The 22,617-nt window shown below is 35.8% G+C and overlaps 1 protein-coding gene across 1 annotated transcript in view; it reads right to left on the bottom strand.

The window, feature by feature from the left end:
* LRP1B (LDL receptor related protein 1B) overlaps positions 1 to 22,617 on the bottom strand; it is a 762,233-nt gene that overhangs the window by 165,473 nt on the left and 574,143 nt on the right. The window contains exons 46-51 of the mRNA XM_040227930.1: positions 20,394 to 20,500; positions 19,921 to 20,053; positions 11,982 to 12,104; positions 3,869 to 3,994; positions 3,006 to 3,143; positions 1,131 to 1,265 (exon numbers count right to left, since the gene is read on the bottom strand). Of these exons, the coding sequence (XP_040083864.1) occupies positions 1,131 to 1,265; positions 3,006 to 3,143; positions 3,869 to 3,994; positions 11,982 to 12,104; positions 19,921 to 20,053; positions 20,394 to 20,500 (762 nt within the window). The remainder of the gene's footprint in view (positions 1 to 1,130; positions 1,266 to 3,005; positions 3,144 to 3,868; positions 3,995 to 11,981; positions 12,105 to 19,920; positions 20,054 to 20,393; positions 20,501 to 22,617) is intronic.

Consider the following 22,617-nt stretch of genomic DNA (forward strand, 5'->3'; position numbering starts at 1 on the left):
AGAGCCCACTATTCAAAAATAAGCATTTTAAAATTAATGTTATATGAAAGTAAAATCTTGAACAGGTTCAAGTGTGTGTTTTGACATAAAGTGTCTAGGAGTGAAGAAATAATCTAGTTTTGAGAAATAATTCACTTTTTTATTAAAATAGAGAAATTTAAGTTGCCAGTTTTCAGTGTTTCCTGTTAATAAAGAGATAAAATGTAATGAATAATCCAAACACGTATACAACTTAAATGTACAAATGTGACATATAAATAGACATATATGACATATATATGACAAGACTACAAGTATTTCCTCTATGGATGAGTGCAATTAATTTTTAAAATTCCATTTTGATTGACACAATGTAAAATCACTTTTATTTACTTGAGAATAACACCAGGTGACAATAGAGAAGAAAGCATATAGGTGAAAACATTTCATAACTTGAATTTGCCCTGGATAAACCAGACTTAGACACTTCAGGTTTGGCTCTAATTATAGTACCAATTTTAGTGGAGAAACTGGCAGAAAGTGCATTTAGGCCTGTATTTCATGGTAGTAAAGTCCTAGTGTAAATTATATATAGATAGAACTTACTATGAGATTTCTGCTCCCCTGGATGCTCAATTTTTAAATGATCACAAGTAAGTTGACAGAGATTTATTTAAATCCTGTCTTTGAATTTTAGGAGACACTCTTGATAATAACATATAGCACTGTTTAGGACTTTGTGTTAGGATAAAACCCCACCATTCTCTAAAAGCAAATTACCACAATTTAAGAGAAATGGGTCATCATAAGCTTATTCTTTCATGAATTGTTGCTAATTCTTCAATAGCTTCTGAACAAGCAATTTTGTTATTTGCATTTCAAAACAGAATTGTAGCAATACAACTGAAATTCCTGCAGGTCTGAATCTGCTATAGAAAAGGCTTTATAAGCCTCAGTAATGGTTAGCTTAGCAACACAAACAAACAGGCTCTTGACCCCAGGGACTTTCACTCTCCTAAGTAAAATGGTATCCAACAGATCTGTACCATTCGGATGAAAATCAGTCCTCTGTCACCTCACAGTTTAGCAGCCCTGGGAGTCTTTCAGAAACTAAAGACTTAAGAGCAAGCTGCTGAGGAAATGTACTATACCTTCACACTGTCTGTTTTTCGCGTTTCTCTGAAATCCAGGCTTACAGCGGCAGAAAACAGATGTTTTTATTTGATTACAATATGCATCATCTCCACACGGATTCACATTATCTTCACAGGTATACTCACTGGGAGCTAGGATTTAAAAATATGATCAAAACTAATATAATTCTAATTCCTGAAGTGGGAGTTTACTATTTTTCTTAATTTAAAATTACATTTATTGAAACCCTTATTATTCCATAGATTATTCTTATTGAATGTTTAAGGTCATGATCTTCTCTCCATATAAGCTTCTTATAAAGGAATAGAAGCCAATAAAAACCAAAATCATTTACACTGAATATAGTTTAGACCAAGCTACCAGCGGCTGATATTTATAGCTGTTATTAAGCTATACTATTTTCCAAAAGGAATTCACGTCAATGGTTCTAATGACAGGTTATCTTTACCATGATATCATTTTAATGTATGAGAATCACATTCTTCTCTAAGAATGAACACATTTCCTAGAAGCTACCTAGAGATGTAGGCATCTATTGTTACCTTAAACTTAGTATTCAGGAACTCGGTCAAGAGTGCTACCATATTACTCAAGCAAGAGGTTAAATCATCAGCTGTTAAACATATACAGGGAGCAGGATTTGAGTGTGTATTATGCTCCAATGGACATGGGTTGCAATACAATTTAGGACAGACTATGTGTTATTTGCAGTTTATAGCAGGGTATTTTCAACTTCATTGCTTTATCTGCAATTCAGGAAAACATTTTAGAGTACAAATAAAGGAGATGGAATGTTATAGGGGTAACATTGAATGATCTATATTCTACTTAAGCAAATTCAATTACTGAGAAATATGAGAACTTTAATTACAAGAATTATAACTATTACTAAATCCCACTGATTCTTGGATATTTTGCAATTAATTAAGCTGTGCATGTACACTCAGTCATGTCTGACTCTTTGCAACCCCATGAACTGTAGCCCACGAGGCTCCTCTGTCCCTGGGATCATCCAGGCAAGAATACTGGAGTGGGTTGCCATTTCCTTCTTCAGGGGATTTTCCTGACCCAAGGATTGAATCTGCAAGTCTTGCATCTCCTGTTTTGGCAGGCTTTACCAGCTGAGGGTTCTTTACCAGTTGAGATACCAGCGAAGCTCCATTAATGAAGATACACCAGTGTAATTATACCATGACTGAGACATATATGGTCATACCCTGGTGGATACTGCTTCATCAACCAGTGGAGAACAAATTACATACAAATGAGAAAAAATAAAAGACTCAAGAGCTGGAACTCTTTTGTAACTTCTATAAGCAATCAGAATTTAGGGTCACAAGCTCAATTATTTTTCTCAATATGAAAAATCAGATATCAAACATGAAACACAAAATTATTAATAAGATCTCATGACTCAAGTATCATAACACTCTAATAATAAAATAATAATATCTTCTTTGAGAATGACTCAGCAATGGAGTGAGTTTTTAAAGCATTGAATATATTATTAAGACATTTATCATCATTCAACCGAATATAATCATAAAATTCAAAAACTACTATATTTATATTTTGTAAAATAATAAGGAATATAGATTTCTTTGCTGATATCCGAGTCTGTATTTGGATACTGAGTTTCCAGCTTCAGCTTTAATAGCTGAAGGCAAAATCAGTCTTGCCTACCTCATACTTTCTACTATTAATTTAAGTGATATTCTAAGGTGAATTTGGCAAAGGCTTTTTTAAAAAAAGTATTACTTAAGCACGTTTTGAAGAGCAATCTTTTCTCACAGCAATAAGGAAAATTTTAAGCGTGTTGAAGCAGAAATTAAACTCGCTTGTCGCTGCACTTTAACAGGAAACAAACTCACTTATTCTGCAGCCTTGTTCATCTGAACCATCTCCACAGTCATCAAGTTGATCACACTGGAGATCCATGGGGATACACTTTTTATTACTGCAAGCAAACTCATCTTTTTTACAAGGTCTTGCTTTATATGTAAGCTTACCTATAGAGTTATTAAAAAAAAAGAGATCAGTGTTTCACAGAATCAAAACAAATTTACTGAGTCTATAACAGTTTTATGATTTTTACTAAACGCTATGAAAAACATGGATCCATAATCCTTTATTTGAAGCTCTTGGGGCTAAATGAAAAAATTTCTGAAATTTTTGAACCTTAGAAAAATAACACTATATTTGCCCTATAGTAAATAACTGTATTTCCACGTGAAAATGTTTGAATATTTACCAAAAATGAGATCTTTTTTTAAAGTAATATAAACTACCTCAAGTCAGGTCAAGTCAGGTTCTGTCACCAGATGATTTTGCTGAATATTTTAGTAAGGCATTTATTTAGGTTTTTGACTTTTAATTTCTGAATTGTGTAAAGGGGACTGTGTACACACATACACAATCTATATAAACACCCCCACCCCAAGACGTTGTTTTAACAGAATATTTTAAACCACTATGTTGTTTCTCTCATGCAGTACTCTGGAATAAAATACCTATAACCAGTGGAGATTTACAGACTTGGAGATATTCAGTTGCACAGCTCTATTATGCATATGAAATGTTAGTGGGTTATCTTCACATACTGTCAGAAAATCAAGTGCCTGATAATCTACCATCAGACATGCCACATAAATTTTTTTTTTAATTTCTTGAGCCCTAATCATTGTATTATCTGTAGCTCACATGGAATCAATTATTTTGCATTAAATGGATTTACCACCACAGGGGTCTTCATCTGAGTTGTCCCCACAGTCATCGATCCCATTGCACATTTGCTCAGGCTGCAGGCATATTCTATTATTTCTGCATCTGTGAGGTCTTGTGGGTGGGCAAAGAAATTTGTCTGAAAAGAAGAAAAAAAGCAGCTCCTTTGGGTACACTAACTTATGAAGAACCATCTTCCTTTTGTCATATTTTTATTTTCTTCCTTTTCAAATCCATGATCTAGCTTTTCAGAATATCTCTTATTGTGAAAATTGCTTACATGCAGCTATTAGAAAAATGTGTGATAATAGAAGTTATGATCCGAGTTATTTATATTAATTACAGAAGAGAGTGCACAGCTGAAATGCTGAATGAAGTAAGAAAAAGAGCCAAACTTCACGGTCTTATTTACAAATGCCTTAGCTGAGTTTCTCTAGTGTACCAAATTAATTTATGCCCACGTTTTATACAACATGGCAGGAACAGTTTTCTGAAAGAGCAATTTCACACAGAATAGAGATTGAGCAAGCATAAGTTACAGATCCAAAACTGAAAATAGGTCATTCGGGGGAAAAAAAAAAAATCCCAATAACACTAGAGCTGCGTTTCTCAGTCTCTGTCTCCTTGAACAAACAGGTAGCTATGTACTTAAGGCACCTAAGGTGATATTTATTCATGTGTGTGTGTGTGTGTGTGATCTAAAGAAGCAATGAAATCCAGGGAAGTTTACACTTGTCCTTTCCATCAACACAGAATCTGAAGACTTCTCTGCTACAGTATGAAGCATCTTTAATGTCTTCTCTTCCTCACATGTAGGATAATCCAGGGCCCTATTGCTGGGTGGTCTCCTCATATTCTCACTCTGGAATTCTCTGCTTAGATAGTCTCATTCATTCTCATAGATTTACTTGACACTATCCTCTGAAGACTTTCAATTTGCTATTTAATTCTAGCATCTTATAATTATAGTATGTTCCCTGGGGAATTTAAAGTTCAACAAGTTCAAAACTCAATTCTTCATTATCTTCCCTTGACCTCTGTCTCCTTAGACAAATTGTCTTATTTCCATAGTTCATTTAGTGGCACATCATAGGCACAAGTATGGGATTATCCTAAATGCATGCTCCCATTATGCTTCGACTCTTATTAGTCAACAAGTGCAGTTGAAATTGTCCCCAAATTTGCCCACTCATCTTGAAGAAGGAATTCATAGGGCCTGGACTCCATCTTAGGCCTGTTCATGTTGATCATGCTCAGCCACCTTTCCAATGGACTCTGAACTCTGTGTTTAGAGCCTATGAAAACAACAGAAAGATAAGACCCCCTCCAGACAGGGGAACCTTGAAGATTGTATCTAGGTTACTCATTGCCTAAGAGAAAACAGACACAAATCACCCCTTCTTCCAGACAGGCCATAAACTTTTCTGTATCAATCGGAGTGTAACCTTGGGTTTATTGATTATTGGCTAATTGTTTGACTGTTTGAGCACATGAGCACATAGCACATGAATGATGGGGTTATTGGGATTGTATTTTCCTTGGTTTATGTAAGTCTCAAGGAATTTGGGGAGAAGGCAGTGGCACCCCACTCTAGTACTTTTGCCTGGAAAATCACATGGATGGAGGAGCCTGGTAGGCTGCAGTCCATGGGATCGCGAAGAGTTGGACACGACTGAGCAATTTCACTTTGATTTTTCACTTTCATGCATTGGAGAAGGAAATGGCAACCCACTCCAGTGTTTTTGCCTGGAGAATCCCAGGGACGGGGGAGCCTGGTGGGCTGCCGTCTATGGGGTCGCACAGAGTCGGACACAACTGAAGCGACTTAGCAGCAGCAGCAGCAGCAAGGAATTTGGAGTGGTGAGTTCAGACTCGTACACATGGGGTATAAAAGATTTTCACAAATGCTGGTCAGGGTCCTTGGCTAAGAGGAGACTCTGCCTTGGGCCTGTCGGTGTAATACACTGCACTCCACTATCTGCATTGTCCTTCTGAGTGAGTTTGTTTCCTGGAACGTGTGGCTGCAACAGTCTCCATGCACACCAGTTACAACTCCAGTAGCTCAGCTCTTCAGTCTTTCTTACAGAGATGACTGCAGTAGAGTCCTTAACATCTGTTTCACTGTTCAACCTAAAATCCTCCCAAAGCTACCAGAACAGTAATCTGATCATTTCTTTCATAGTTATTTGTCACTTCCAGAATAAAATGTATGGTATTTTATGTGGCATAATAGACTAATTATCTTGTCCATGCCACTCCTACAGACTCATCCCTTGTCACTCTTAGGATTCTCGCAACACCACTTTATTAGCTCCTTAAATATGCCACATTCCTTTTTTGCCTGACCTTCTTGCTTTAATTAAAATTTGGTTCACATTCTAAGCAGAGTTCCTCCCCTTCAGGGTTTTAGGATTGTCTTTTGTGCTCACTCACTGTTCTCAATCGCATTCAACTCTGCGACCTGTGGACTGTAGCCCACCAGGCTCCTCTGTCCATGGGATTCTCCAGGCAAGCATACTGGAGTGGGTAGCCATGCATTCCTCCAGGGGACCTTCCCAACTCAGGAATCCAACCCATATTTCTGGTGTCTCCTGCACTGTAGGCAGTTGGGAAATGCATTAGCCCACTAAGACTCCCTTAACCTTGTTCCCTTTAGCTCATGGTATCAGAATGTGGAGAAGCAAACCTCTAGATCTGTCTCCTGACTACCTTCATAAGGGATGCAACTGGTCTGTTATCAGCTGTACACAGGCCTCTGAACACATGGTTTCTCCAGCCCTGCAGAGCCCCTTAAACTGCTGCTGTAAAATGCTCAAATCTCACATTATCTCAGTTTTCTACTATAGCTTCCAGAACTCTGCTACTATATATTCACATTCCTTTTTAAAAAATAAACTAAAACTAAAAACTGTTATTTTGAGGTCCATGAATTCGGTTGTTTTTTTTTTCTTGCATTATTTTCTCATCAATCTTATAAACATCACTCCCTCCCAATTCACTGAAGTTTGTAGCACCTTTCCTCACAGTTCTTTACCTCTATCTAAATTATTCCAGCTTCCTAGGTGACATCAAAATCCGTATGAGAAAACCAGCCAATAAATCCACCTTTTAGCTTCCTGAATTTTTCATACCACGTATTCTTTTACTATAATCCAGCTAGGCCATCCATTCTTCTAGAATGTTGTTCACAGGGGTGGACTTTGACAAATTTATCTTAATTCAGCCAATGACAGTTCCTGTTGCTTGCAGATAAGAAACATTTACTGATATAGCTCAAGGTGTTATTTCCAATTACTTCATTTACAAAGCCACTGATTTTAATGATCCAAATTCAGACCACAATCTTCAATTACTCAACTTCTTAATTCAACCAGTCTCATTAAGGACACTTTTTCAGTCTTACTTGAAACATTAGTCCCTTGATATGTCTAACTCTTCCCTGTTCACCAATGCCTTTTTTCTTTTTATTTCCCTTTCTGCTGATATTAGATTCTAAATTCTATTTGTTTTTATGATTTTAATAGCTTTACTGAGGGGTAATTCACATTCTATAATGTAGTAGTCATTTCAATGTATCATATTCTATTTCTTAATTTACTTATTTGATATTGATAACTATTATATTTTGGACATTTTTCTAAGTACTAATACTTAGTCTAAATGTTCTGCATTCTCTGACACTTTTGTTTTTATCCTTCTTAATTATCTAACAGAATCCCCAAACTTAGGTAAATGAAGCCATCTGCTATCCCAATGTGTACATTTGGGAAGCCTAGGAATGTTGTAGATAATCATACTGCAATGCTGACTGCTATCACAAATATGAATATTTATCAATGCCAGATAGGCCCTGAACACTACTTGGAAATCACTCATTTATATCTATATTTATATTTTTTATACATAATGTCATTCTTACCCTTTGAATCAATAATGATTCAAATCTATGTTCCTTTCAAGTCTCCCTACTTCCTTACTATACACAAATAAGTGGAAATAAAAAGATAAAAATTATTATATCATTAAATATCTGTCCATACTTGCATATACATATAGTCTATCAACTTATTTCAAGGGGTCCCTTTTGTTGTTGTTGTTCAATTGTTAAGTCGTGTCCAATTTTTTGCTACCCCATGGACTGAAGTGCCCCAGGCTTCCCTGTCCTTCGCTATGTCCTGAAGTTTGCTCAGATTCATATTCACTGGGTCAGTGATGCTTCTAACCATCACATCCTCTATGGTTCCCTTCTCCCTTTTGTGTTCAATCTTTCCCAGCATCAGGGTCTTTTCCAATGATTCAGCTCTTCAAGGGGTCACTACCCTTATATAAAACTGATTGTTTTAACTTGCTCTGAAACTCAATTTTCCCTACCTCTTCAGGAACCATTTCATCTTTTTTGCAACATTTTATTACCTTGGTATTTTTCTTATCGTTCTTCATTTTTTTTTTCTAATCATCTTGTTATTACTCACCTGAGTCTCTTCTGGCTACTCATATTTATTTAGATGTTTGGTGGCCCTTGATATTCTATCTTAATTCCTTTCTTTTATGTTTTACTTCCTCTCTGCCTGAATCTTACAAATTTCATAGAATTTACTACTACATTTTCTGCTGACCCTCACATTTATATTTCTAGACCAACTCTTTAAGCTCTAGAACCAAACATCTATCATCTCCTTGTGATCTGTACTTAATGTCTCCTCAAATACCTCCAGGCCAAACTTCTAATCTTTATTTGTAAAACTTCCTTTTCCTGTGTTCCCCAGGTATTCAAATGTACAAGCAAAAACAGCCTAAAAATTACACTTGCCAACTTCCTCTCTCTTTCTCTTCCTATGTCCAATCCATTATTTAATCCAATTCATTTAGCTTTTTAAATCACAATCAAATTGTGAACACTTGGCCATCATGTGCTGTCATTATCTTAATCCAAGCTACCAGCATAGCTTGCCTTGAGTTCTGCAATTGTCTTAACTATTCTTACCTCTTTCTATCCAATACCTGTGAAATAGAAATATGACCCTGTGCCTCCTCTACTTAAAACTCTATAATATTTTCAGTTAGTTTCAAGCTAAATCTAAAAACCCCTCCCCAGACTCACAAGCTTTCACGTATCTCTCCTGTTAGTTCAGTTGTGTCCATTATCTACCATGCTCTGTATTCTCCAAGCACACGAATCTTTCAACTCCTGTAGTAAACTGTGGTTTGCTCTATCTCAGGGCCTTTCTACATCTTGTTTCCTTTGCCTAAAATATTGTGTCATTCATTTCCACTCTATCCCTTTCACCTACTTGGCAGCTATAAATCTCTCAGACTCAAACTCAAATATTACTCCTCATAAAGTGAGATTGAATAAAACCCTATATAGACTAAAACTCCAAAATTCTATGTTTGTATAATTTATTATACTTCTTTCAGCACATATATCATAGTTTATAACTATGTATTTTGTGATCATTAATATTCCTCTTCCACTAGATTCTCAGCTCTGTGAAGTAGGGTCCATATCTATTTCTCTTATCATTATATTACCAAAAACAATCATTATCTCTAGTTTAACAACTGTTAAATGAATGAATGATACTTTCCCCCACAATGTTCTCTATACCTATGGTGTATTTTAGTCTACCTCCTTTAATTCTCTTTCAGGCAGAGTTCATTTTATCCCTCTATGCCTTGTCCTTATTCTACTATTGCTTGAAACATAATACCTGGAAATTATTACTTTCCAACCAGAAATTGATCTCCTTGTTAAACAAACCATATTCTGTTTTTATTCCAATTATTTAGTACAGTTTCTATCACATAAAAACTTGACTCAGTGTTGATACTTATGATTGAGGGGAATGCAAAAACATTCACAGAATTAAGCTGGATGTATTTTACAAGTTTTCCAACAGCTGTGCAGCATGTCCTTTAGAATCACTTCCTGGCCCTGGAAATGGATCTGCGGGCTGTGATCTGGAGCCCCACATGGTTAATTAGTTTCCAAACAAATTCTATTCCACTCACTAGTTTTTGTGCTGAAATGGAATATAGAATAGAGGGAAAAAGCATATTTTATTAAAAATAATAGTTTCTGGCTTATATTGGTAAACTTTGAAATATTTTTAAATTTTAAAAAATTTCAAGTAAAACATTTGAAATATTTTTTTCAAGTATTATGATTCAGAAATAATACTATCTCTGATGATTCTCTAGAATTCACTTCTTATGTAGAAGAACTGAAATTGATATTTAGTTACATTACTTATCAGGGGTACCTGTAGATAACAATTCTCCAAACACTATCTTTTTCAAGTTTTAAAACATGTTTAAAATAAAGCCACCTCCTTGTTTTAGAGCTTTTTATTCAACTGAGTCAATATCAACATCTATAAAAAAATTAGTTTAACTTGATTTACCAAATAGAACATGGAATATAAATACATATAAGGACATGTATTTATGCTATGTTTTGTTTAATTCACCTTATGTGAAAATTTATATTTATATCCAAAGCAGTAGCATTTTTCTTTAAACTAAGTTAAATTTCCTTTCTATGTTGATTAGAAACAAAGAATGATGTTAAGAATGACAATATTTACCAAATACAAGAAATTGTTTAATTTGGTGATCTAAAGCTGTGCACTTAGAGTTGTTGGTTGCATAATCATGCTTGTGACAAATGTCAGTCAGAAATAACTTGAATTTGAATTCAAAATAAATTTTAAGATATTTCAGATTTAAATGTTATGGTTTTTTCTGTGGTCATGTATGGATGTGAGAGTTGGACTGTGAAGAAGGCTGAGCACCAAAGAATTGATGCTTTTGAACTGTGGTGTTAGAGAAGACTCTTGAGAGTCCCTTGGACTGCAAGGAGATGCAACCAGTCCATTCTGAAGGAGAGCAACCCTGGGATTTCTTTGGAAGGAATGATGCTAAAGCTGAAACTCCAGTACTTTGGCTACCTCATGCGAAGAGTTGACTCATTGGAAAAGACTCTGATGCTTGGAGGGATTGGGGGCAGAAGAAGGGGACGACTGAGGATGAGATGGCTGGATGGCATCACTGACTTGATGGACGTGAGTCTGAGTGAACTCTGGGAGATGGTGATGGACAGGGAGGCCTGGCGTGCTGTGATTCATGGGGTTGCAAAAAGTCAGACATGACTGAGCCACTGAACTGAACTGAAATGCAGTTAGCTGCCTAACTCTTGTAACAAGACAGATAGATGATAGATAGGAACATAGATAGATGTGAAAGTGTTAGTTGCTCAGTCATGTCTGACTCTTTGTGACCCTAAGAACTGTAGCTTGCCAGGCTCCTGCATCCATGGAATTCCCCAGAGAAGAATATTGGAATCGGTAGCCATTTGCTTCTTCAAGGGATCTTCCTGACCCAGGGATTGAACCCCAGTCTCTCATATTGCGGGCAGATTTTTTACCATCTAAGCCACCTGGGAAGCCCCCAGATAGATAGATAGATATAGATAGATAGAAAGATAGATGTCTGTTTGTGTGTGTGTCTGTGTGTGTGTGTGTGTGTGCACACGTGCTGTCTCTTCAGCCATGTCTGACTCTTTGTAGCCCTATGAACTGTAGTCTGCAGGCTCCTCTGTCCATGGGGTTCTCCAGGCTAGAATACTGGATTAGGTTGCCATAGATAGATACAGATAAATAGATAGATAATGTCTGTATATCTCTATGCACATTTATCTCCCTTCTCTGAATAACCAGTCTCAGTAGTGGGTGATTTGTGAAAGTATGTGATTATGCACATTTTTTTCCATATTTATTTGTCAAAAAATTTGTTTTAACCTAAAACATCAATTGGGTATAAAGCTTAAGTCTTTATATGAACCTTACTCAATTCAAAAGGTGAACTACTCTAAATCCTCCTAGACAGTCCATAATCCATCTTTTGAGTAGTGTTGACATGTACAAGTTCAGATTTAAGAGGGCTCTCAAAGTCGTAAACTCTGAGGGGGGTTATTATTATTTGAGCAAAAGCTGTATCTGTGGTTACACGTTATCTACCTAACCCCGGGCTGCCAGAATTTGTGGTTCTCACCATATCACTGAATCATGCTGGCGCACTATGTCAGGGGAGGAGAGTACAATCTAGAGCCATGGGAAATGCCATACCACACATGTCAGGGGCTTCATCAGAGTTGTCTCCACAGTCGTCTTCTCCATCACACACCCAGAAATGCAGTTTGCAAAGTGAATTGTTGCAAAGGAACTCATCTGCTCTACATATATTTCCTCCTTCATTTTAAAACAAAAGACAGATATACAGCATAATTAATTGCCGTCAGCAAAACACATATTCCTCTAATTCTTAGCACAGTAAAAGTGTCTCACTTCCTGATTTTTTTTCCTGTAAAATATTATACGTCCAAGCTTTTTAAAAACAGTATTCACTGTCAATTTTTCAAAGCAATCTGATATTACCCTCACATGTATCATATTGTCTTTACAGAATATTGAGAATAAGATGACAGAATGAAGTTTTCTTTAAAAAAAAAATTACTTGTTTTTTATTTGGCTGTCCTGTGTCTTGGTCACAGCATGTAGAATCTAATTCCTTGACCAGGGATCAAACCTGGGCCCCCTGTAATGGGAGCATTGAGTCTTAGTCACTGGACCACCAGAGAAGTTGCTAGAATAAAGTTTCCTTAAATATAAATTTCCTTCCATTTCACATCATTTTTACATTATTGAGTGTAAAGAAACTTATGTTTTAAATAGTACTAATTTTCATTACCAAAAATTATGCTCTTCTGGGAAGAAAAGTTACTTTAAAAGAGATTTTAATAATTCATTTGTATCTGAAAACTGACAAACTGAATCATTTAAGCCATAAAAAAACAGTAAAACATTTTTATAGTCATAGAGAAACTACTAATTTCATAACAATTAGAAGTCGGTGGGTTCGATCCCTGGGTTGGGAGGACCCACTTCAATATTCTTGCCTGAGAATCCCAGAGACAGAGGAGCCTGGCAGGCTACAGTCCATAGGGTCACAAAGAGTCAGGCATGACCGAAGCAACTTATAATGCATGCATGCATGCAGAAGTTGGTGATGTGATAGAATACTGTGCTGTGTGCTTAGTCACTCAGTTGTGTCTGACTCTTTGCGACCCAGGAACTGTAGCCCACCATGCTCCTCTGTTCATGGGGATTCTCCAGGCAAGAATACTGGAGTGGTTGCCATGACCTCCTCTAGGGCATCTTCCCAACCCAAGGACTGAACCCAGGTCTCCTGCATTGCAGACGGGTTATTTAACATCTGAGACACCAGGGAACTAGTTATTCTTATAAATACGGTACTATAGAATACTCTTACGAGCATTTTAAATTTATTTTTAAAGAATATATCTTTACCCTCAATTTAATTTTTTGGCTGTACCACATGACATGTGGGATCTTAGTTCCTTGACCAGACCAGAGATTGAACCCATACCCCCTGCACTGGAAGATCAGAGTCTTAATTACTGGGCCTCCAGGGAACTCCTTTGTGAGCATTTTAAAAATATTTGCATTCTTGCTCTTTTTAAAATTAAATAGAAAGCAGCAAGAAGGGACATTCAAACTTTAAATTGAATACACCTACCACAAGTAAAGGACACAGAGTACAAATAAACTTTAGTCATATATTTCTAGATACATAGCAATATGTAGCAGAAACAGCAATGGTTAGGGAGTTAATAACTTGCTTAGTTTTGCTTTGGAAAAGTGTATTAATTTCTATGGAGCTTAAAATCTTCATATGTTACAAAAGAGGTATGATTAAGATTTATAAGATCATATTTTCAAAGAGTACCTGGGGAAACAACACAAAGAAATTTGATGGGAATGTAAAAATGAAGATAAATGATTGCCTTCAGAGACTTATACTACCAACTTAAATTTCATATATAACATAAAAAAACTATTTCCATATTGGCAAGATTTGATGGTTTAAGATGTTGACATGTTAAAAATGGATGTTTATTAAAACATAGAGCTGCAGAGTGATACTGCTCATCCTTACAAGCCTAGAAAATTCCAAGAAAGAAATATTGTTCATCTTGCGGGTGTACTTTAGAGAGAATAATAACCCTAAGCTTGTTAGGGTCAATAAGCTCTTATTCTTTTGAGCTTTGACTTGCACACAAATCTCTAGTAATTCACTTTCAGTAGCAAAGATTTACTTTAGGAAATGAGGACAAAATCAGATTTGGGTTTTAGAATGACAACCTTAGCTACAATGTGGAAAGTTTAAACATGAAAACAGGGAGAGTAAGGCTAAGACAGGAAAAAAGACCAGTTTGAAGAAGGCTTGCAGTCAATCAGAAAAGAACTGACGGTAACTTGATTTAGAGCAGTTGTTGATATATTTGAGAACTCTTCAGGAGGCAGAATCCTCAGGATCTGATGATAAACTTGATGAGGGGTAAAAGGAGATGAGTAGTCAAACACAGGACTCAATTTTTGGTTTATTCAGACCATTTGGTGAGTGCTGGCATTGTTCAATAAATAAAAGAGCATAGCATTTGGATCAGTATTAGTGGAAATAATGACAATCCATTTAAGTTACTGGTAAGACAACCATTTGGTGATATTTAACAGGCTAATGGATAAATTTGTCTAAAATACACAAAAGGTTTCTGACCTGTAAATGCATAGTTGAGAATGATCAGAATATAGATGTTACTTGAAATTTAGAAGACAACACAGAGGAAATTAGCATTGAAAGATTGAATGAATAGAGCAAAATCTACAAAAAAAGACTGAGAAGTAGCAAGATTGGTTGGAGAAATATCTGAAAAGTGTTCAAACAAGAAGGTAATAGTTAGCACATATAAATAATCCTAAGACAATAGATTTAGTGAAGTGGCGGTGGGTTTAGAGAAATGTTTGTAGTGGGTTATCATATATACAGAAGTAATAGTTCCAAATTTTGGCCTTAAAGGGAAGGAAGAAAAGAGAAAGGGAAGGAAGAAAAGAGGAAGTTGGGTAAGTCAGACAGCTTGATTGCTTGTATGAAGTAAAACAGATATCTAAACAGGTATACAAATGCTTCTGAGAAAAATTCAACAAATAAAGTCAGGTTGAGGGTATAGCAGAGAGAAAAGGTAATTCATATGAGTTCTCTGAGAATCAAGAAAGTGTGAAGGATTTGAGATCTAAAACAAGTAAAAGGATTATCCTTAGACTGGAGATGAGACAAATCTATTTTAACAAAAAAGAAGGCCTAGGCATAAAAATAGGTAGCTTAATTAATTTTGTGTCCAGATGTTAAAATAAGCTCATGATTTTTATTGCTGCTGTGAAGTAGAATGTGAGAAAGAAAACCAATTTTTTAAAAACCTGGTAGGATTAATGGTAGAAAGAGATGATTAAAAATATATAGGTAGATTGCTTAGAATCTTGAGTGATAGTTCAAGCTGAGATCAATAATTTATAATGCTATCAATCATAACTGTTCTAAGTTTTCCTAAAAAAATACTTGACAGAACTGGTACAGCTCACAGTGACATACTTGAGCACTAACAAACTCTAAGATACAGATAAATTCAAGTCCTTAGTGAGTCCAGAATGATGAATATCACCATGTGAGACTTCTGACAGTTCAATATCTGGCATTGGGATGCCCCTTTCTTTCAAACACTTGCAATGTTCAACTATACATGCTCAAAAAAGAAAAAAGCCAGACATGTCTGACTTTTTGAGACCCTATGGACTGTAGCCTTCCAGGTTCCTATGTCCATGGGATTTTCTTGGCAAAAAAAAAACAACAAAAAACTGGAGTGGGTTGCCATTTCCTACTCCAAATGTTCAGCTTTGAAATTAAAAGACACTTACTCCTTTGAAGAAAATTATGAACAACCTAGATAGCATATTTAAAAGCAGAGACATTACTTTGCCGACAAAGGTCCGTCTAGTCAAGGCTATGATTTTTCCAGTGGTCATGTATGGATGTGAGATTTGGACTGTGAAGAAGGCTGAGTGCTGAAGACTTGATACTTTTGAACTGTGGTGTTGGAGAAGGCTCTTGAGAGTCCTTTGGACTGCAAGGAAATCCAACCAGTCCATTCTGAAGGAGATCAGCCTTGGGATTTCTTTGGAGGGAATGATGCTAAAGCTGAAACTCCAGTACTCTGGCCACCTCATGAGAAGAGTTGACTCATTAGAAAAGACTCTGATGCTTGGAGGGATTGGGGGCAGGAGGAGAAGGGGACAACAGAGGATGAGATGGCTGGATGGTATCACTGACTTGAAGGACATGAGTCTGAGTGAACTTCGGGAGTTGATGATGGACAGGGAGGCCTGGCGTGCTGTGATTCATGGAGTCACAGAGTCGGACATGACGGAGTGACTAAACTGAACTGAACTGAAACCTTAAAATAATCTCAATCATCAAAATCAACACAAGAAAAGATATTGTAATTTAATATGTGTCTGAAAACAGAGAAAAAAAGATAGCAAGAAAAATCTTTAGTATTAAAGACATAAATAGTGGTATGAAGTAAGTGTTGGCTTAATTCAGGATCAAAATCCACAGGATATGAAATAGAGTTGTATTCTTTTGGAATAAAGATTCTAATGACAAAATCTCATCACATTTTCCATTCTAAAATGGATGAAAGTCAAATAGAATTTGTGAACATCCTTTGATTATTCAATTAAAAAAAAAAGTTTGGTAGCACATCGGTCTTGTTAAAAGGAAAAATATGAGATATGAGTTCCCAAAGGTACTGAATTGGATAACATTATAATTGTCTCCATAAGAGTGTTGCACATGCCACTATTTTTATTAAGAAAAGAAATGCATATTAAATCATAATTGTAACACAAAGGCAAAGGTTTTATGATAATTTACTAAAGGCTTCCCATTGTACTAGGAAAAATTTGCATTTCAAAAAAATGCATCAAGGGGTTCCAAGATATCCTAACTTAAAAAGCATATTGTGAAATGGCAGGAAGCACACATAAACAATTTAAAACTGGCATAATTTAAAGAAATTAATGGATTAAAATTCCAGTTTCCTAGTCATGTTCTTGATCAGCTCAGTGGGAGGTTATTAGAAAAATAGAAACAAGCATTGTAATTAACAATAACCTATGTCTAAATTTAATTGAGCTCTTGGCATTTTCATAGAAATCTGGACAAATATATCACCACAGAAAATAAGAATCAAGAGTTTTCATCTTAATTAGGGTTGAGATAAGCTTAAATAATTAGAAGCTAATAATTGCTAGAAAGACTATCTTTTCCATCAAAATTGGTATAAAGAGTCAAGTTTGAAAGCTCAGGCCAAAACAAACACCAAATTTCCTTGAGGCAACATGTTTTACCTTTAAAAATGTGAATGCTTCTTTTAATTCCATAATATTTGGGGTTTCTTTCCTTTTAAAGTAAACCAGTAAAATTGATTCACAAGGAAAATGTTCCATGAAGGTAGCTTTCTTACCTTCAACACCCCACCACTTAGCCCCTGTTAGCTCATGTGTCCATTTTTAAGATGAATGGAAGTAACATGTAATAGAAGAGATGTATATTCTGGCATTTTATTTCTTCAATGTCTTGAAGTGCTTTTATCCAAGACTTAAACCAATTCCTGGAAGCAATCAAATGCTAGAAATTTGAACTTGGTCATATCCATACAGGATCAAACCACCAAGATAGTTCACTGATATTTAATTACCTGGGAGCAAGGAATCCAGGAAATGTTAGATGCAGCCATAGAGAGGGGAGAGAAAATCTGACATATTTCTAATGGTTTAATTCAAAGCCTTCAGCTCTGATTTTTAGTCAGTAAGTTTAAATATTTAATTGAGCCATTTTAAAATTGAAAGTTATCCCAGATTTCAAAAGCTATAATGTTTAATGTTTTACTTTAATGTTTGATTTTTTAACCTAGAATTCTTTGTTTAAACACATTTGTATGAAATCCAATATTTAAAAAGTAACTAAATTATAACAGAATTGTCCCACACTCCGCACCCTCCCAGGTACAGATTCACTCTCCAGGTATTTCTACAGTTCTTGAAGAATTGGGGCTGGGCTTGATCGTATTAAAACATGAATACAGAAACATCCATGGAGATAAAATAAGAAACAAGATTTCTTGTTCCCCATCATCTCAGTCAATTCTCTGTGCTATTACATAGCTCAAATCTTATCACCCTTTCCTTTTTTAATATTAAAAAACTCCTAAAAGCCTTAGAAAATGCCTCAATATGTGTAATATTAAAACTAAGTTCCATAGCATGACTTTTCAATTACTTGTGGCTCCTAAATGGATCAAGTTCCCCTCACCTCTGTGACTTTGAACATAATAATCCTGCTGCCTGGAATGTATTTCCACATTTTGTACAGAAACATATTGCAACAGGGAAGTTTAGTCAAATGATACAGAAAGTGAGATGGGATCATTTTCTTATAACCCTGACTGCCAGGTTATGTTATTTGTATCTAACCAAGAAGAGCTTTGAGTGAAGATTGACATAACCAGAGTTACACTTACATAAGACGAACATAGTAGCAGTGAGTAGGATGTATTGGTGACCAACTGGGTCACCAATAAGCCTAGATAGGAAAAATGAGGAAAAGAACAAGACTGGTGAGTGACTGAAGCTGAGGGGATGGAATTTATTAATGAGAAAATGCTAAATGATAAGAAAGTTAATCTTGGACCTAAAGTCCTCGACTATGAGTTTTTGGTCCCAGAGTGTTCACAAAGCTTGCTTTCTCCAGAGTAACCAATTACAGACAGCAAATGTGAGAACTTAAGCAAAAGTAGAAACAGCTATTATGGAAGTTTAATTTTTTATGATTTTCTATAATGCACTGCAGATTCCAAATAAGAACTAGGGTTTCTTCTGCTGATATCATAATACTTTATCAGATTTGGAATAGAAATGTAGTTAATCATAAAGGTTTGATCTAATATTAAAGAAGGTAGGAGATATTTTTCCTTGAGTGACTATATATTTATAGAAGTAAATATTTTAGATCCATTTAAACTTTATAAACAGAGTGCCTGTTAAAATGCTTTACAACATATATCAATACTAACATCATCTCTGTTAATGATGTTTCAAATATTCTAAAATGTAAAGTTTAGAGCATCTTATAAGTAAAAATAAATTGTGTTAATGTTTCTAACTTTATGAAATTAATAAGAATGCTATAATTCATGGCCATTTTAAGATTCACCCTACAATTTCTTTGCTTTCCTCTTATTAACTGTAAAATAGCAATAATTTAATGTGGTGATTTGCAACTAAAAAGTTATATGTCAGGAAATATTTTCATATAACTAGAAAAGAATGATACTATAAAATCAAAAGTTTCTTCCAGACTTCAAATAATGTAGGTCGTTTTCTCAACCATATGGCAAGAAACAAATTTGGGGCCCAACCTACAACCTATCTATGATCTAGCATATTAGCATGTGTGATGTAATATACCATATGTTGTTTCTATTCTTTCAGAAACAAGGCAAGCAATGTGGGAGAGAAACGTGCCCAGAAAATACTTTGGTAAGAATGGCTATAGTGGCTATGTTCCCTGACCTCTTCTCGCATTTCCATCCCTGATCCAACATCTAATCCAACGTCATACTCATGATAGATACTCAAAAAACACTTGCATTTTAGTTGTGTTTGATATATGAAAATGGATTTATATTCTTGTCTGAAAACGATCCAGATTTTGCTTATTTAGAACTCTGTATTATGTGTTGAGAGGCTTTCCTGGTGGGCCAGTCAATAAAGAATTTGCTTGCAATGCAGAAGGTTTGATCCTTGGGTCAGGAAGACCCCCTGGAGAAGGAAGTGGTTACCCATGCCAATATTCTTGCCTAGGAAATCCCATGGCTTGAGGAGCTTGGTGGGCTACAGTGCGTAGGATCGCAAGAGTCAGACACGACTTAGAGACTAAAACATCACTGCCATTATGTAATGAAACTAGAAAAGGAGAATCATTTTAATTATCTTATCCTCTGCCTTTAGCACATGATATAAATATTCTGCACAGCATCTTAACTGCCATTCGCTCATTTGTAGACACACATATGCAATAGTACCTTACCTCTGTCACAGTTCTCTTCGTCACTGCCATCCACACAGTCGTGAATTCCATCACAAAGCCATCTAATTGGAATACAGTGGGCTTTATTTCTGCATCGAAACTGATCTTCCTTACACTCAGTCACACAGTCCATCTGTTCAAATACAAATGGGTGCTGCAGTTTTAACTACTGATAATGATATAGTCACAAACAAAGTAAACATGCAACTAACAATAGTGGAGATTTATTATGCTATCTGGGCTTCATTTTATTTTTAATTAATGAATATTGCCTCTGCAAATGACAATACAGTTTAGTCTATGGGCAGCATGAAGATTCAGGCATTTGCTGAAATTACTGTATTCAATGTTCTTGTCTTGACATTTTAGACAGTGCTAAAAATCAAGATTCTGTCTCTCTGTTGCTTATTACATTTGTTTTCTCATACCTAATTCACATAATTCAGAGATTTTAATAAAAAGATAGATTTTACCTCATCTGAACCATCAGCACAGTCATATTCTCCATTACACTTTAAAGATGCTGAAATGCATCCCCCACTGGCACATATGTATTCACTTGATGAGCAAGTAGGAGAAGCTGAGTAGAAAGTTGAGATTTAGATTTAGTGAACAGAATGAATGTTGACAGATAAAAGCATAAATAAGCATATGAAAATTACAGATAGTAATGAAAATAGTTTATACTGAATTATATTCAACATCTGATATTAAACCCTGACTTAAAATAAGCTTTACGATATTTTTGTATTGTATTAAATATGCAGATGACACCACCCTTATGGCAGAAAGTGAAGAGGAACTAAAAAGCCTCTTGATGAAAGTGAAAGAGGAGAGTGAAAAAGTTGGCTTAAAGCTCAACATTCAGAAAATGAAAATCATGGCATCTGGTCCCATCACTTCATGGGAAATAGATGGGGAAACAGTGGAAACAGTGTCAGACTTTATTTTTGGGGGCTCCAAAATCACTGCAGATGTTGATTGCAGCCATGAAATTAAAAGACGCTTACTCCTTGGAAGAAGTTATGACCAACCTAGATAGCATATTCAAAAGCACAGATATTACTTTGCCAACTAAGGTCCATCTAGTCAAGGCTATGGTTTTTCCTGTGGTCATGTATGGATGTGAGAGTTGGACTGTGAACAAGGCTGAGCACCGAAGAATTAATGCTTTCAACTGTGGTGTTAGAGAAGACTCTTGAGAGTCCCTTGGACCGCAAGGAGATCAAACCAGTCCATTCTGAAGGAGATCAGCTCTGGGATTTCTTTGGAAGGAGTGATGCTAAAGCTGAAACTCCAATACTTTGGTCACCTCATGCAAAGAGTTGACTCATTGGAAAAGACTCTGATGCTGGGAGGAATTGGGGGCAGGAGGAGAAGGGGACGACCGAGGATGAGATGGCTGGATGGCATCACTGACTTGATGGACGTGAGTCTGAGTGAACTCCGAGAGTTGGTGATGGACAGGGAGGCCTGGCGTGCTGCGATTCATGGGGTCGCAAAGAGTCAGACACGACTGAGTGACTGGACTGAACTGAACTGAACTGAAATATACCTCATTATGTAATGGTCTGTTCATAAGTATTCAACTCACTAAAGATAAACAGGGCCGGGGTGGGGTGTGGACCTCTCTGTATCCTCTATTACTTTGATTTTTGAAAAGTTAAATGTATTCTCTTATAATTTTAAATCTATTTAAAATAAAAAAGCCTCAAATTATTTTCAAAATTGTAATAGGATTTAGTGAACTTTGAGGATATTAATTAATATATGCATTGTATAAAGCTAAAAGTGAAAATCTTGGTGTGGTCTCATAGACCCCATGATATCTGTTTGGCTATTTTGAAAAAAATATCATATTTATATAAGTTTTAAGAAGTCTTTTTTTTAACCTGGGGTTTTAAATATGAACATATGTATAATTAGAAGAGTCTGTAGAATTTGAAGCAATTATTGTATGATATGGAAACATTTTAAATTGTAGATAAATAAGTTATAGCCAATAGCTGATGTAATTAATTAACACAGGAATGATGACACCTTTCTCTGTTGAGGGGCTTCAGTTTGTTAAGCCTGCATTCAAATTCTAGGGTTCTTGGCCTTATATTAGATTACTAGGTAGCCAAATATACTTACATAATGGCTTTGTGGTATAAATTGCTTAGTCCAGGGATGCTAAAAAGCTTTTGCCTTAGGTTTTAATTCCTTTTAATTGGCAGTGCTTGCCTAGGGATCTGTATTAATGAGTCTGGGACTATGTCTGAATTCAGTAAGAACAAAGATGTGATCAATTAGCACTGTGGACCATGGGCATGGTCCTGGGCTATTAGTAAAGTGTGTGTGAGGTATCTGCAGTTCTGAGTTAGTCACTCAAAATAATTATTACACTAAGAAACTACTTATAACCATATATATATAGATAGATAGATAGATAGATTACAAAGTGATCTTCCCCAGTATTTTATCCTGTAGAATAATGTTATTAAAATTCCCAAGTATAAAAGCTAATTTTATATATATATATATACTGCTAAGTCACTTCAGTTGTGTCCAACTCTGTTGTGTCTGACTCTGTGTGACCCTATAGACGGCAGCCCACCAGGCTCCCCTGTCCCTGGGATTCTCCAGGCAAGAACACTGGAGTGGGTTGCCATTTCCTTCTCCATTTCCTTCTCCAATGCATGAAAGTGAAAAGTG

Source organism: Oryx dammah, unplaced genomic scaffold, assembly GCF_014754425.2.
Source record: "Oryx dammah isolate SB20612 unplaced genomic scaffold, SCBI_Odam_1.1 HiC_scaffold_27, whole genome shotgun sequence".
Taxonomy (NCBI): Eukaryota; Metazoa; Chordata; class Mammalia; order Artiodactyla; family Bovidae; genus Oryx; species Oryx dammah.